At 47.2% G+C, this 17834-nt stretch overlaps 1 protein-coding gene across 4 annotated transcripts in view; it reads left to right on the plus strand.

Moving 5' to 3' along the window:
• The window catches only part of TTK (TTK protein kinase), an 894856-nt gene that overhangs the window by 369602 nt on the left and 507420 nt on the right, over positions 1–17834 (plus strand). For all 4 annotated transcript variants that reach the window (XM_078648117.1, XM_078648119.1, XM_078648116.1 and 1 more), the window contains exons 12-13: positions 15057–15187; positions 15868–16003. In XM_078648117.1, the coding sequence (XP_078504243.1) occupies positions 15057–15187; positions 15868–16003 (267 nt within the window). The remainder of the gene's footprint in view (positions 1–15056; positions 15188–15867; positions 16004–17834) is intronic.

Raw genomic sequence — 17834 nt, forward strand, 5'->3', positions numbered from 1 at the left:
AAGGTGGGGAATCAGTGTGTCTCAGTAGGAAGCAAAGTTCTGTAGTAGGGGATCTCTGTGGATAGTGATAATCTAGTGAATAGTCCTGCTCATGTGCGGGGACCCCAGAGCAATCAAAAATAATCTCTTAAGCTGTCTTCTTTGCAGTCCTGCATAGACACTTAAGAGAAAATCAAAGACAAATAATGCAGCCTATAACTGCAAGGCTACACTGGCCAGCACTTCATCGTGAAGTGAAAAGGATAGCCAAATAAAATCAAATTTTACACATATTGCCAAGTTTCACCCAAAGAGAAACTTTCCTTCACCCAAATCCTTGCAATGATAAAGAGGAAGGGTTGGACAGACAAGCCCCCATAGGCTGCCATTATGTGTCTGGAAAAGGGATACCGTGCCTTTAAGGAACTCTCCAGAGACCCTCGGTATCCCAGGATGCACAGCCAAAGTCCTTTTACTTTCAGTTCTTTTTTCCGGGTCCTGCTAGCAGGACCCTGGAGCATTGAGCTCTCCCTTTTTGGGTATTTCTCCAATTTTTGGCACTTTTCCACTGTTGCACTCGACGTCTGGGGTCTTCCTCTTCCAATTGCTGTGTTTTTTAACCAGTTTTACCACCTCTTTCTGTCGAAAATGCCAGCTTTATTCGACTAGTGCCCAGAGTGTGTAGGAAGAAGGCTAAATCCGACCCCCACAGAGTATGCATACTCTGTCTCCCGTCCACCCATGTCCCTGACTCTTGTGATATGTCACTCTTTCTCCAGGAGGACCCTGCGTGACAGGGAGAAGATTCATCTCCAAGGCCTGGAGCAGAGGAGACATCCAGAAACAGGTGGAACTTCTGGGCATGGAGGAACTCAGTCATCGGCCTCTGGGGGGCTCCCCAATCAAGAAAAGGCACAGATCCTGGTCGACGTCGATAGCTTCGACATCGGGAGATATGACCACCATCTGCTCCCCGTCGACCCAGGGTTCTGGGTCCAAGTGGCGTCGACGTTCAACGGCAAGGGGCAGGACGTCGAGACCTCGTACGAGATAGACGTCTAGGACTTCACATGAGTTGACACACCATCGACGTCGAGATGAGTCCAGGAGGCGACGGCGCTTGCTGTCGAGGCTACACCGCCGTTCGCCGTCAACATCGACACGACGGTCGACGTCAAGAAGAGGCAAGTCGACGTCGAGGAGTTCATCGACGTCTATAAGATCGACGTCGAGAGACAGGTCGGGTCCCGTTATACGGACTCCTCAAGTGACCGAAGGTATTCTCCAACGTTACTGGTTTCCCCTCCTACGAGAGTGTCACCTGTGGACGACATTGTGACATTTCAGGAGGTGCTGCTGAGGGGGGCAGCGAAGTTAGGGATCACTTTGACGGTACCCTCTCCACCTACCTCTGTGATCTTTGAGACTTTGCACAAACGACATCTCTCTCGCCCGTTGTTGCCCCTGGTGCCAGGACTGGAGGAACCGGTCATGGAGCTGTTTCTGACCCCGGCCTCGGTGAAGTCGGCTCCATGTCGGCTGCAAAAGAAGTACAGGCCCCCGGATTCTGATCCGGCGTTCTTGAGGTCAGATCCTGTACCGGATTCTGTCATCGTGACAGCAGCCAAGAAACAGCATGCTACTGCTCCGTCTTCTCCGGTGCCTCCGGACAAGGAGAGCCGTCAGATGGACTCAGCCGTACGGAAGGTTTGCGGTACGGCTGTTACCTCGATGAAAGCGGCGAGTGCCGTGGCACTTTTGGGTCGCTATGACCGCTCCTTGTGGGAGTCTCTGCAACAATTTATTGAGCTCCGCCTGAGGGATAGGAGGGAAGACTTCCAGGAGATATTGAACGAGGGCATGATGGTCTCCAATCAAGTCATCAGCTCTGCGGCAGAAGCCTCTCCTGGCGGCTCATGGTTATTGCCATGGCATTAATTTAAGACGCCATTCCTGGTTGTGCCTTACCTCTCTCAAACTGGAGGCGCAACAGAGAGTCGCAAATTTGCCATTCTCTGGATCGACTCTCTTCGGGACGCATGCGGATGAGGAGATGGCCCTCATAAAGGCAGAAGTAGAGACATTGAAGGCCGTTGGTTTGGAGAAACCAAAGGAACGACGGAAGTCCTTCCGTCCGTTCCAGAGGAGGTATGATTCCCAGAAACGAGGGCAAGGTCGTCAAGCTGGCCAGCAGCAGCAGTACCAGCGGCAGCCTTTCCAAAAGCGTCAGAGGGGAAGAGGCGGCCAGCAGTCCTCGGCGAACAAGGGCCCGGCCGGGTCTAAGCCCTGAGGTGCTACTTCTCCCTCGCCTGTTAGCCGCTCCGCTGGGGGGGAAGCATACAAAATTACCTGGCAGAGTGGAGAAATATTACTCAGGACAAGTGGGTGCTGAATATTGTTTGCAATGGATACAGTCTTTGTTTTGTCAGCCCTCCTCCAGCAATTCCACCGGTTCGCTCGCAGTTCCAGCTGCGTGAGCTCCAAGCGGAGGCCGATACCCTGTTAAGGAAAAGGGCAATAGAAGACCTATCTTTGTTTCAAAGGGGAAAGGGGCTTTATTCGCGGTTCTTTCTGGTGCGCAAGAAGGACAAGAACGAGTTCAGGCCCATTCTGGATTTGCGACAAGCAAACAAATGGATTCACAGGGAAAAGTTTTGCATGCTGTCTTTGCACCAGATTTATCCTCAGTTGCAAAGAGGAGACTTGCTTTGCGCAATAGACCTGCAGAATGCGTACTTCCATGTGCCCATTGCACCGAAACACAGGAAGTTCCTGCGCTTTCTAGTCGGCACCAATCACTATCAGTACACCGTACTACCGTTTGGACTGAAGTCTGCACCCAGGACCTTTTCAAAATGCATGGCAGTGGTGGCAGCGCACCTGAGAAAGAACAAGGGGTTTGTCTACCCGTACCTTGACGATTGGTTAATCAAAGCCTCCACCTTCCACGAAGAGCAATTTCACTTCAACAGGACGGCCGTTCTGTTGAACCAGCTGGGGTTGTCCAAGTCTGTTCCGACTCCTGTCCAGTGCCTATAGCACTTGGGAGCCTCTATCGATACTCTTTCAGCAAGCGTGTCTCCTTTGGAGGAGAGACTCTTATCGATCCTTCGGAAGGCTCGGGCTCTCATAGCTGTTCTATCTACGACAGTGAGGACGGTGTCTTCTCTACTGGGGGCGATGGCCTCTTGCATCTGCCTCACGCACGCCTTGATATGAGGCCGCTACAGGAATGTCTGGAGGATCATTAGGACAAGAAGCGGGGGAGCTGGGATGACAGGATTCGGCTGTCCCTTCACGCTCAACAGTCCCTGAGATGGTGGTGCTCCGCAGAGAATCTCTTCATGGGGGTTCCATTCCACAAGGACATTCCCATTCAGACTATCGTCACGGATGCTTCTCTGCACGGCTGGGGAGCGCATTCAGACCATCTACAGATCCAGGGAACGTGGTCCCCGGCGGAATCCATGTATCACATCAATTTCCTGGAACTCAGAGCTGTTCACTTGGCACTGAAGGCTTTTCATCCGTCCTTCCAGACCAACTCCTTGCTTGTACAGACGGACAATACGACCACAATGTATTACCTCAACAAGCAGGGGGGCTCGAGATCTGCACACTGTCACAAGAAGCGCAGGCCATCTGGCACTGGCTGCTAGCCAGAGGACTGGCGATAATGGCTACCCATCTGCCAGGTGTGCAGAATGCTCAGGCGGACGCACTCAGCAGGCTGGTGCAAGAAAACCATAAGTGGGTCCTAAACGACGAGGTGCTAGGAAACATCTTCGACAGGTGGGGCACTCCAGATTTAGATCTGTTCGCCACCTCCAAAAACTGAAAATGCCGACACTTCGCCTCCAGGTACTACCAACCGGGGACTCTGGGGAACGTGCTATGGATCAGCTGGTCGGACAGCTTTCTTTACGCTTTTCCACCCATCCCCCTGATTCCGGCGGTACTCATCAAGCTTTCTCAGTCCAGAGCACGGATGATCCTCATTGCTCCGGAGTGGCCCGACAGTGGTGGTTCACGGACCTGCTTCACAGGTCTCTTCTTCCACACCTGCGGCTACCGTGTCGGCCGGACCTTCTCACGAAGTTCGGGGGGCAGATGGTGCACCCCAACCTCTCCTCGTTGAGTTTGGCGGCATGGCTCCTGAGATAGTGCAATATGGACACCTGAATCTGCCTGACGATTTCATGGATATACTCAAGGAGGGTAAGCAACCTTCCACTAGGACTTCCTATGCCTACAAGTGGAAGAGGTTCTGCATCTGGTGCACTTCCAAGAACAATGTCTCGACGACCTGCAAAGAAGATGTCATACTTCCATAACTTTTGCATTTGGCTCAATCTGGCCTTAATTTTCATTGTATTAAGTTTCACCTCGCAGCATTAACTGCGTATAGGAAATGCCCTTCACAGACATCCTTCTTCCAGATTCCTGTGATTAAAGATTTTTTGGAAGGATTGAAGAAAGTGTTTCCTCCTGTTCGGCCTCCTTCGCCTTCATGGGAGCTGAATGTGGTGCTGTCCAGATTGATGAAGGAACCTTTTGAACCTATTCATAAGGCTTCACTACAGCACTTATCATGGAAGACGGCTTTCCTCGTGGCCATTACATCGGCCCGCAGGATGAGTGAGATTCAGGCATTGTGTTGCCAGGAACCTTCTACTGTATTTCATGCTGCTAATGTTGTGATGCGTACTCACCCTAAGTTCCTTCCTAAGGTGATTTCTGATTTCCATGTCAATCGGACTATAACTTTACCTACATTTTTCCAAAATCCTTCCACTCCAGTAGAAAGGTCTCTTCATTCCCTGGATGTCAGAAGGGTGTTGAAATTCTATTTGGATAAGACCAAGGACATTCATAGGTCAGACAAATTGTTTGTCAATTATGGGTCGGTCAGGACTGGTCTTGCCACCTCAAAACAGTCCATTTCGAGGTGGATTGTGTCCTGTATCCAGTTATGTTATCAGAAAGCTAACAAGACCTTAGGGGGTAAGCCTAAGGCCCATTCCACCAGGGGCAAAGCAGCTACAACGGCTTTGCTACATAATGTTATCATTGCAGATATCTGCAGGGCTGCCACGTGGAAGTCGGTCCATACCTTTGTTAAACACTACTGTCTGGACTCTGATGCCAGGGCAGATGCTCAGGTTGGGCAGGCTTCGTTGAGAAATCTGATTGCACAGTAGTGGTGTTGTCTTTTTCCTCCACCGCCGGATTGGTTTGTTGGGATGGGCTTGCCATTCTATTCACTAGATTATGACTATACCCAGAGATCCCCTACTACAGTTCTGTAGTAGGGGTATCTCTGTTATAGTCCTAAGCGCCCGCCCTCCTCCCCGGTGGAGAAAATTATAATGCACTGTATGCTACAGGCCTTGCTTTATACACCTTCAAAAAGAACTGAAAGTAAAAGGACTTTGGCTGTGCATCCTGGGATACCGAGGGTCTCTGGAGAGTTCCTTAAAGGCACGGTATCCCTTTTCCAGACACATACTGGCAGCCTATGGGGGCTTGTCTGTCCAACCCTTCCTCTCTATCATTTCAAGGATTTGGGTGAAGGAAAGATACCTCTACTACAGAACTGGAGTTACAGGTAAGAAACTACTCCAACTCCTGCGGAAGTCCATCCGGCCCTGGTGTCTTACCTGCAGCCATACGCGATATGGCATTGTTTATCTCCTCTGGGGTGTCAGGCAGGTTTAGCGCCTCCACCTCAGACTTACTGAGTCGCAGGAGAGAAAACTGTTCGCGATGGAGGAGATCCGGGAACGAGAGAGTGGGAGGCTGTGCAGAGTATAGAGTAGCGTAATAAGTGGCTAAGAATTGGGCCACTGCAACAGCAGCTCGCTGGATCACTCCATCTGAGCCAATCACCTCAGGGATGATACGGTTGGCCATCAGGTAAGTGGCCAGACGGTGAAGGAGTTTCCCCCTATTGTCTCCTGACCTATACACTTGCGCCACGGAGAACCTCCACAGCAGCTTGGCAGCCTGCAAGGAGGTCTGCCTAATCTCATCCCTCAGAAACGCTAGCCTCCTATCTTGGGCTTCAGTTCTATCCTCCGGAGGTTGAGCCTCAATTAAGACCGCCTGGGCCTCCAAGAGTGTGAGGCGGGAGTCCTGCTTCACATGCTGAAGTATAAGTTGGCCTTTGGCGAAGCCCCGGATGGTGGCCTTCCCGGCTTCCCATAGAGTGCCAAGAGAGGAGACCGACCCATGATTAGTGGCAAAGTAATGGCGGAGCTAGTCTCCCACTTGGTCCCTGAAGTCCTTGTCCTGGCGGAACCAGGCGTTCAGCTGCCAGATCGAGCGCGAAGATTGAGGGAGGCTGCCCATCCGCATCACCACAGGGGAGTGGTCCGATAGACCTCTGGGGAGGATGGTGACATCTTGAATTTCTCGACAATCCAGGGCTGGCAGGGAAATGTGTTCGAGTCGTGCGTGTGTGTGATGGGAAGCTGATGTGTGGGTGTAGAGTTGAGTCGTCTGGTGCCAGAGTCTCCAGGCATCCCCGAGACCTAAAGTAGCAGCCCAATTCGACAGGAGGGTAGATTGAGTGACTCTAGATGCAGAAAGGGTGTTAGTGGTGTCAAGGTCAGGATCCATAACTGCCTTAAAGTCTCCCCCACGGAAGCTCGTCCCCAGGACCAAAGCAGAGACCAGTGTAGCGAGTCACTGAAGTGTGGAAGTCAGTAGGGAGGGGGGTGGGGGAGTATACAGCGAGCAAGTTCAGGGGCCGGTCCCTGAGTCTCCCCTCCAAGATGACAAAGCAACCCTTAGGATCATGGGTTGGCTTACTCACCACGAGTGGAAGACAACGTTTCACCAAGACAGCCACCTCTCGTGGTCCCCGGTTAAAGCCGGAGTGCCAGACTCTGCCATAACCATAGCGTGCCAGAAAAGGGCAATGGTTGCCTACCAGGTGGGCCTCTTGGAGCAGTAGTATGTCTATAGTGTGACGCTGGGCGTAACGCAGGACCGCTGTATGCTTGACCTTATCCAGCAAGCCGTTAACATTTCAGAACATTGAGAAGTGACACTTTCTCTGTATAGGTGTCAGCCATAGGGAAAGCGGGCGAAGGACAGGAGCTCTAGTGCGAGTGGCTGGTGTGGGCGTAATGGTGCATTTGCGCAAGATAGTGGGTGCAGTTCTACAATGCTGAGTCTGGCGTGCTTGTTGTGCAGCTGGATATGTATGCTGGTATAATAAGCAGATGTAACAACAAAAACAGATCGAACGTGGACAGCGCCCCCCCCCCCCCCCCCTTTCCTCCAATCCAACCCCTTCCCCCCTTCCTATTCTTCAGGAATGGAATAACTAGAGAAGTTAACAATGTTTGTGAAGTTTTTTATGGATCATTCCAGAATGAGTGGGGTAGTGACAGCGACGTTATACGTGTGAGTTCTCCTGGATGATATCTGCAGGGCAGTGACATTGACATAAAGAGTCACCACACATTAGTCAAGCATGTTTTACCTGAATGTGTCGCCTTTTTTGTTGTGGTAAGCCTCATCCTGCTTCTTTAACATCTTAAATTGTTTCTGTGGATAAACTGGGATTGTTTTTTTGTAATGAATATTTTTATTGGTATTTATTTCGCATTGAGGTATACAATAACACAAGACATGTCTTTGTACATTCACAAACCTGCAGGTCTGACAGTGATGATAAAAATACAGATCAGAGCCCACTTTGTCATCATGCGATTCCAAATTAACTGAAATTCCTAGCTACCGATCGAGGGGAGGGAGTTACCCTGACCCCATCGGACTGTTCTCTGATGGTTCGTGGGTGCGACACCTCTGTTATCTCTCCCATTTCTAACCCATAATATCTCATCAAAGCACTCCAAATGTTGGTGAATTTCTTGGGACACCCTCTAGCTTTATAGGGTACCTTTTCTGCAGCCATATATAAGTTCATGCTTGCCTTCCATTAGTCGAGATTTCAATGATTATATCAGATACAACTATTTTGATATTGCTCAGTTTTCTGACTCAAGTATATGAATCTATGAAAGATCCAGTTCTGGAGAAGAAAAAAGAAAGGAATGTGTAGCTCCAGTTCTCCAGCCTTGTTACCTTTCATAGATACATATGCAACCACCCACATTATTAGTCAGATGCTTCCAATATTTCCTTTTTTTAAACACTTGTATAGAAAATCTAAAGTATGGGGTCCTTTGAGGGAGTAGAGGCCAGTGTGCCTTAACATTATGTGGACCATGTGTCTTTTCTAATGAGATGCAGTAAATGTTTTACCATGCATTCACCTTTGTGGTAATGTATGATTACCATGTGATGCCCAGCTCGGCAAAGGGGAAAGATTCATGCATGTGAATCTGTGAAGGATATCCGTGCTGCTGAACTGTAGTTATACGTAAGTAGCTATTTTCCCTGTTCTTTTGAGGAGTCTGCCCTACTTACATATATTGTGAAAGTAGTTCTTTTGGCAGTTCTTGCTGCTCTGGTAGGATCTGTTGCTGATGTTTCTGCTAAGGGCACTGCTGTTTTCTCTGCCTTACTGACAGATGTGGTTGTTGTGGTCCATGCTGTTACAGCTGTGGTTATAGCAGTGGTTGCTGCTTATTTTAAGAGCTGTTGTTGACAATCAATCAATCAATCAATCAATTTATTTTATTATGCTTTGGCTCTCAACAGAGGGCCACATAAAATATACAGAAATACAACACAAAACAATACAAGTGCAGAGGTTGTCCGCCCAAGAAATACCTAACTTACATACATACTAATTTACACACCAGAACAGTAAATAATTGGCAAGTCAGAAAGCATCTCCATGGATTATCAATAAATAGCTAAAAAACCTTTAAAAAAATAAAAAATGTGGAAGCAGAACATTTCGTTAGGAGGACAATACAGTGCATGAAGAAAGTCATTCAGGGTTAAAATGCCAAGACGGAGACAAATAACTTTTATCCATCTGGAGCGCAATTTACATAACGCCGGGCAGATCAGTAGAACATGCATGCAGTCCTGAATATTTAAATTACATAGATTGCACAAAGAGGTGGAACCATACCATTTAGATAGCAGGAGATTTAAAGGTATTAAATCATAGCGTAGCAGGAACCAAAATCTTCGTATGCCGTGTGGGAGGGACCATCGCACATAGGGTTGTGGCTGCTTCATCAGATAAGTATCAAGGAGGATATCTACATTCCTCTTCCCATGAATTAATTTTTTGTCCGATTGGAAGCAGAGGTCCCATGAGGCTGCTTTTAAAACAAGTTTTAACTGTGTAGGGGAATACACAAAAAGAATAGTTTCATCTAATTTTAAAAACTTTACGGCTATTCTGAAATTACGAACAAGTTGAGAGAACTCATTGAAATTACCTAAAAGTTCATTTTTGAGAAATGCTCTCAATGTCCCAACTTCCGCTCTTGCAAGACAAGCCACCCATCTTACTAGGGCACAGAGTCCCTGTACCCAACTGCTCCTTAGACCGAATTCGAACCTGCAGGCGGCCAGAGAGCATGCAGTATTTAATGAGGAGAGAGATCTTAAAAGTTTCCCCTCAATCCTATGGCAGAAGTCCCACTTTTTCACCTCTATTAGCTCTATGCCATAAAGGATTGTTGCCGGGATTTTAGATCTGTACACCTCCAATAAGATCGGGAAGTGCCGTTTCCCCGTTGCATTGTATAGTGAATTTAGACCTTTGCCATGAGCAAGAGCTTTGCGAGAGCAGTGCTCTATATGGAGTTTCTCACTCAGATCAGCCGTAACAATTTTCCCCCAAAAAATATATGACTTAACAACCTCCAATTTTTGCCCCCCGATGCACCAACCAAAATCTGCTGCTCGACACCTCTTTTTACCTACTATGCACATAACTTTACTCTTGGTTATGTTAATCTTCATGCAATGAGCTACAGCATAACTATGAAGAGCATGTAGCCGATTTGAAAGTCCTTTGGGAGTTAGATCAAGGATGAGGACATCGTCTGCATACATCAAACAAGATAAAGGGGTCCCCCCCACCAAGGGGGCGATGCCCTCTGTGGAAGACAGAGCGGCGGGCAGATCAGCCGTATATAAGGAAAATAAAAGGGGAGCCAATAAACAGCCTTGTTTAAGGCCATTACCCGATGCAATTGGGTCAGAAAGCCCCCCTTCACCCCCCAACAGGACCCTACACCAGGTCTCTGTATGGAGGGCCCGCACCAGCTCCAACAGGTAAGACGGGAGACCAAGCGCAGCCAATTTTCTCCACAGCATTCCACGGTCCACTTTATCGAACGCGGTGGAGAAATCAATAAAGGCTGCATACACCGTCCCCCGCCGCACCTGTACATATTTGTCCGTAACCACATGCAGAGCAGTAAGATTATCCAGGGTTCCGTGATTCCTGCGGAACCCAGTCTGAGCAAACGGCAGGATATTGTTCTCCTCGACCCAAGCGGAGAGGGATCCTAGAAGGCATTTCGCGAAAACCTTCCCGATTGAGTCGAGGAGCGCAATCAAGCGATAGTTACTTGGGTAATCCCTAGTTCCCTTCTTAAAAATGGGGACCAGGATACTCCCCCTCCACGAGGCGGGTACCTTTTTAGTCATAAAACATACTTTAAACAGGGGGTACAAAATTTTACTCCACCCGAACGGGTCCTGTTTAAGGACCGTCATGGGGAGTTCATCTGGTCCCATTGCCCCAGAGACACGCATATTTTTTATGGCCATCTCAATTTCCTTTACTGAAGGATAATTCGTAAGGCCATCCGCATCCGGACCAATAATACTAACATCACCTAAGGTATCTTCAGGGGCGATAGTATCAGAGGTACAATTCCCTGCATACAGGTCCCGGATATAAATGGACCATACCTCTTCCGCTATGGGAATAGGGGAGGGGCTTAATCTAGACCCACACCCCTTACCTATTATTGCCCAGAAATCTCTAATCCTGCCATGTACAACAGATTCCCGCAGGTCAATCCAGATAATATCTTCCTTAGCCTTTTTTATTTTTAGCTTAAGTCTATTTCTCTTTCTTTTTAGCCTGGAAATCTCTCTACCACGTTCTATGCCTCTATCTAAGTATTGTTCCCGGACAAGGTTGTTAATTTCCTTATTTAAAATACACAGTGCCCTGGGAACTTCAACCCCTCTTCTCGCTCGTGAAGATTTTTTAGCACAAGAGATGACCTTCCGCAAAAATTCTTCAAAGTAAACTATTTCGTTACCATGCCACTCATTAAGAACTAAAATGGTATCGGATAAAAGTTCCTTCACCCCTTTGATGGCAAAGGAATTCCAATAGCACCTTCCCTTAGAAGCATGGAAGGCTGCGTCGCTGCCATTAAGGGACCAGGGTGCAGTAGGCAGGGTTTTTAGGGAAATAGTTACAAGTAATAAAGTATGATCACTCAGAGGGGTAGGTATAGTCTTAAGGTCAAGAATAGCTGGAAACAGGCCGTAATCAACAATGACATAATCCAAGATGGAAGACCCAAAGGGAGACTTATGGGTAAATTTTGCAGGGACGTCCGACGGGAATCTCCCATTTACTATAAGCCCATCGACGGCCACTAGCTCTTTTAGCAAGATCTTCCCTCTTTTATTTGTCACTGACTTTTCAGGGAAGAGAGCTTGGGGAACAAAGTGCGCCTCTTCTTTAGACTTATTCCTAAAAAGCTCCAGACTAACATTAGAAATCTTACAATTCAAATCACCCATAATCAAAACCTCCGGGGGAGATGGGACGTTTTTGATTTGATCAACATAACGAAATACCCGAGCTGTTGTTGACTTGGTGGTAGCTGTAATTGCTGCTGTTATAACCTCTTATGTTTCTTCTGTAATCCCACTGGTTTCAATTGCTTTTCATACCGTTCGAGGTTGCTACTGTTCATGATGTGGTGAGAGTTCTGGTCTCTCCTTTCGATTACTTCTCTGGTCTGTTCTGTTGTGGCTGATGTAGCCCCTCCAGCTGTGGTCACTGCTGTGCTTGCAGCTGTTGCTACTTTTTTGTGGCTGTTGTGGGTGTTGCTGTTGTGACAACTGTTGGTGCTCTTGTCCCTTGTGTGAGCAGCTGCAGTCACTACTGTTGTTTCTGCCTTGCTATCTCTATTATTGCTTCTATTGTTCCTGCTATGGTGGCAGCTGTTATTGCTACTCTCCATTCTGCGGTTATTGTACTGATTGCTGCGTTTGTCCTTGCTGACAGCTGCTGTTAACAATGCTTGGTGGTAATTATGGTTGCTGCTATGAACTTTTCTTCCTATTGTTACAGTTTTAGATGTAGTTGCTGCTGTACTCCCATTGTTATTGCTTCAGGTTTCTCTGCAGTGGTTACATATGTTGTGAAAACCGTTTCAAAGCTGTGGTCCCTGCTTGACCTGATACTATGTTTGCTGCTGTAGTTGCTTCTGGGGTAGTGGCTGATGGTGCAGAAGTTGTTTTTAGTATTGTTGCTCCTTTAATTACTGCTTCGGTCCCTTCTTTGGTTAAAGCTGTTTTACGGCTGTGTTGGTAGCATGGTTGGTGCTCTTGCACCTGCTATGGTTTCATCTGTGGGGCGTTGCTGCCATTGTGGCAACTTTGGTGACTTCTGGAGATGCCTGTTGTCATTGCAGATGTGTCCTCTGTTGCTGCTGTGACAGCTTTTGGTACTTCTGTAGTGGTGTCTGTTGTAATAGCTCTTATTGTTGCAGCTTTTGTTGATGCTGTGGTGTATTTGTTGATGTAACAGTTGCGGTCATTGCTGTTGCAATAGCTGTGATCACTGCTGTTGTCCCTGCTGTGGTATCTGCCTTAAGACAGCTGTTACTACTATCACTGCCATGGTGTCAACTGAAATTGCTGCTATGGTTCTTGAAGTGGTTACAGCAATTGCTGCTTCTGTTTTTAGGTTTCGCACTGCGAACCGATCGCGAAGCTCTATTGTAATCGTTTCAGCTTTCAAGGAGTCAAGGAAGACGGGAGACAAGTGATGTGCACGCACGCGTAAACGGATCAGGTCACGCGCGCTTCCTGTCTCCCATGGCTCCTTGGAAGCACGCACACACACACACACACATACAGACCCCCCCGCCGCCGCTCATACACACACTCACACACACACACAGAACCCCCCAACCCCACCGCCGCGCACACACACACATAGAGAACCCCGCTGCCACGCATACACATAGAGAACCCCGCTGCCACGCATACATGCACACACACACACACACACACACACACACACACACACACACACACACACACACACACACACCCCCCCCCCCCCCCCCCGAGCAGCCCAGTGTCATCTGCTGTACCGCCAGCTCAGATATTTAGCCAACAGCAGGTTGCAAAAATTCGTACTTTTACCTTTGACACTTTCTATTAGCTAAACAAGTTCACTGTGTGTATATGTCCACACGTGCTGGTGCTGTATTATCTATATTAAGCATACTAGATGATGTGGTCCTGTTCTCTTCTGCCCGTCCCTATATTTTGGTTCTGGAACGTTCCACAGTGAAAGTTGAACCGAATTCTGGACGTCGCTCTGTGTGATTCGGACGCATGAATGAAGCCTTCCAGTTTAAACTCACATGAATCGGTTCCAATTATTCTCTGCGACAATTGGCTTCATACCACGAACAGCATGGGACGTGGCACCAACGAGATGTAATGCTCTGAATCCTCCATTAATTAGTAAGTGTAAGCAGTTCACCCAGGCATGGCTAAACGCTGCATTGTGGTACTTGTAGTAACAGTTTATTAGTGAGATTAAAGACAACTGTCAACTGCCACACATACAAATAGACTGAATACCAGCAGGAGACTCCCGATTTTTTACGTCAAAAATGTTCTTGATTTTAGCTGTCTCCCGTCTGAAATAGCTCCAGCTTCAATGGAATCCAATGGTGAATCCTTTCCCCCGATATTTGTTTTCTCCAAAAGTTCCCACTTTCTTGTTCCAAATTGTTGGCAAGTATAAACTACACGGATCAGAAGAAACAAGAGGAAGCCCCGGACGGAATGTGCGTCTTTCACCTGGTCTGAACGAGGCTCGCTGAGCCTTTCATGTCTGGTGTTTATATCGTGGAGGAAACGCTGCTCAAACCTCTGTCTGCCCAGATCAGTTGACTACTCTTTGTGATTTGTTATTCCGACGCAAAATAAGTCCGATGTAGTGGGCCATGGTTGAGTCAACGCCCTCCACACATTTATTTCCATCTCACCCCGAAATTATCTTTTTTCCCTATGTCCAAGCCAATGTCCGATTAGATACATTGATAACAACCATTTGCAATGCAATAGTTCTCGCAGTTACACAAGTTTCAGCTATTGGCATTGTAAATAACAATGCCTTTTATTTATGTTCTTAAAACAAAAAGAAAAATAAAAGGCATCATTATTTGCAAAGTCAATAGCTCAAACTTGTGTAACTGCGAAACCTATTGCATTGCAAATGCTTGTATTGCTCTGGTGATGTCTTTCATTGCTGCTGTATTGCAAGCTGTCAATGTGTGCAGACATGAATGGGAGCAGAATTTTTTTCTTTTCTTTTTACATTCACAAAGGGTACGAACGAAGAGACCCCTTCCCTTTTGTGCATGTTACCAACCCAAATATTAAATTGGCTAATTCTCAATTTTTTTGCGACTGGATTATATTTGCGAACCACTGATACTTGCTATAATGAATTGCTATTTTGAAGGGAACTCCTAAACACTACCCTCCCAAATAGCGATTTGTTATGGATTTCTAAACCCATTTTGCGATTAGGTAACCTGTTATGAAAATCAGTGGGTCCATAACAAATAGCCATTTTGTGGTTGAAAACCCAGTGATTGCAGGCTTTGCGACCACAAAATGGCTTTGTACATCAGACCCTAGATGGTCTTATTTTTTGTGGCCAGTCACAGCTCATATCACTGCTGTGGTGGCCTCTTTCTGTCTGTCATCGCGCATTATCTCCCCCCCCCCCCCTCCCTAGTTACACTCATTAAAGCTAAGTTCACTTTGTTTAATGGCACTAAATTAGATAGATTCTCTTCAGTCTGTAACATATTACAGCGTAACATTTTTCTCTTTTCATGGCTTAGAGTAAGCGGGACAGTTATGGAGCACCTGTTTCAAAGCGTACTACACCACCAGGAACAGTTCCAAAAAGAAATGACCTTGGATTTGGGTTTCAAACACCAAGCAACAACTTGCAAGCTAACTACATGTCATGGTAAGTAACATGTTATTTTTAAAAATATATCTCTAATATAACAGAAACCCTTAAATACATACAGCATAACAATTGTGTGCTCAGTGATTCTGGGAAGCTTTTATTTGGGATTTTGAAGCATTTATCAGAATTTTCACAACCTGTGCTGCTCTTAGCATCTAGGTATACTTATTAATCTATTTTATTTAGGGGAATTTGGGTCACAAATAACTTTATCAAATACATTAATGATGGGTATGTAAACGTGGTTACAATGTGTATTAATTTGGTGGGAATATGACATGTTCTTGATCAGTTCTGTGCGTCAGACTGATGCTGCATGTTAGGTAATGGAAAGGACAACACTTTTTTTTTCCATATTAGTTTTTTTTTTAAATCAATTTAGCTAGGTCTTTTTTGAGTAAATAAAAACAAATATTGTGTTGAAAGCGATATGATGAATTTCCTCGTGGGCCTTAAGGAAGTATGTGTTTTGTACACAATAAGTATTGGTTTGCATTGCGATGTAAATGGTGAAAAGCATCTGTACCCCTCCCATGTCTTGATTGGTGAATGTCAGCATCTTTAATTAAACAGTTTAATACTATTCAACTTTAACAAAACAGCTTGATGGAGCTGTATCTGCTTGATCCTGAATACTTTGCTTTCAAGTAAAGAATGTTTGTACTGTCTTTTGCCAGCTTTAGAACACCCGTTGAAAATGAGTGCATTCCACACTTGCCGCAGAATTGCACTCCTAACAATCAGTCTTCGGCATACCTGCAAGCAAAGCCACAAACTCCAGCACCTTCTTTCCAAAACAATGGTACCTTCCAGGTATGTGTAAATGTAATCACTTTTAAGTTCATAAAAGTAATTTTGATTTACAAAAGCACACTGTACGCAAATGGAGTTTATCTTCCTTGCTTGTGCATGGTCACAGACCTCCTTGTTATAACAGTTTAATATTCACAGGACCTAACTGACTCCACTAAGAATAGAATTTCTTAAAATCATGAATATATTTAAAATTCTAAATTGATGTACAGTTGTGAGAGTTTTTCTTATGGTCCTTGCAGAGTCCTACTCAACTGGACTTTACCCTTGATGGATAAAGTTGTTCACCACTGGTGCGGCACAGCACGTTGAATTTGATTTCCAAGAGAGTCGTTTATGTACATTAGTCTCTCCGGGTAATGACGGCAAACAGGCAAGCCTTCCTCCCTGGTAATGATGGGTTTACAAACTAAGAAGCAGTATGATACTTTAGACAATAGAGTAGCTGAAGTGTTCAGTTAGTGGTTTACTCTGTAAAATGGAAAGTACTTTAACAAGATAAGTAAATTAGTATGCATACAAATATGATAACATTAAAAAACAGAACATTTTACTTATTCTTTGCCCAGTATTCAACCTCAAAAAACTATTTAACTGAAAGATACACATAGTGATAGATTCCTTACCTTAGAATTACCCTCAGGCGTCAGACTGGATCCGGAAAGTTTTAGTCAGCAATACCCCCAATAAGGTTGCGTTGTGCTGCTCCGCGTCCGTTGTTGGCGTTGTGGTCGCCGAGATAACGTCCCGGCAGCTACTTAAATGCCGCTCTCGTGCGCTGACGTCAGTTCTTTCTTTTTTCGTGCCAGCAAGCGTAGGCTCGGGGAGAGTGGTGTCTCTGCTTTTTTCGAGTCGATCCACTCCTGGTGTCGTAGGGATGCCCGGTTTCAAGTCATGCGGGCACTGTCATCGGAAGATGTCGGTGACAGACCCGCACCCCTTGTGTCTCTACTGCCTGGGGTGCGACCACGACCCCAAGTCGTGCCTCGACTGCCGGGCCATGGCGCCAAAGACTTTGTGGGAGCGGTCCCGAAAGTTGCTTGAAGTCTGGCAGTCGGCTCCACGCCGCTCATGGTCCCAATCCTGTGGGAGGTTGAGGGACCGGTCACAGAGCCATCACATTCATTCGTCTGGATCGACGTCTTCGCACTCGGGGGTCATGTAAGACTAAGCACAAGAAGTAAAAGAAGCGTCATCCCTCGACGACTTTACCTCGTCCGTCGCGGCTGATGGTGTGGGTGGTGCCTCGACTGCGGCGGAGCCTACGGTGTCGCCGTCGGCCTACCTGCCCTTCCCTGATCAGTCGGCGACTCCGGCCGAGCTGCAGGAATTTCTGTCAGCCAAGGCCCACCTCTTTGGGCTGCCGGGACCCTCCGGAGCGCCTTCCGACTGGGGTCTGAGCCCTTCGCTGTCGGGGGCTCCGGCATCGCTGTTGGCTCTGCGCCGCAGGGCCCCCAAGGATCCAGGCCTGGATCCTGGTCGGCGCCGGTTGACCTTGTTACACCACCACCAGTGCCGACCACACCAGCACCACCTCCGACACCGCCCGGGGCCCCAGACGACGTTGCCCCCTGTCTCAGCCATGACATGGTTACGGAGCCGGAACGGCGTTGCTCGACGCAGATGTGGCCCTTCTACCCCTATGTCCAGCCTCCTTATTTTCGGCCTGTTCAGCAGCCTTCGGAGGAAGGGGAGGACTGGGAGGGCTCTGAGGACCCTCTCACAGCTCAGTGTGAGTATGACCCGGACTGGGCAGAGGAACTGGGGGATGCCAGTGATCTTGACGCCTCCCCTGGCCTTGGCATGCTCACTCCTCCTACCGTGGCTACGG

The sequence above is a fragment of the Lissotriton helveticus genome, chromosome 6, assembly GCF_964261635.1.
Source record: "Lissotriton helveticus chromosome 6, aLisHel1.1, whole genome shotgun sequence".
Lineage (NCBI taxonomy): Eukaryota > Metazoa > Chordata > Amphibia > Caudata > Salamandridae > Lissotriton > Lissotriton helveticus.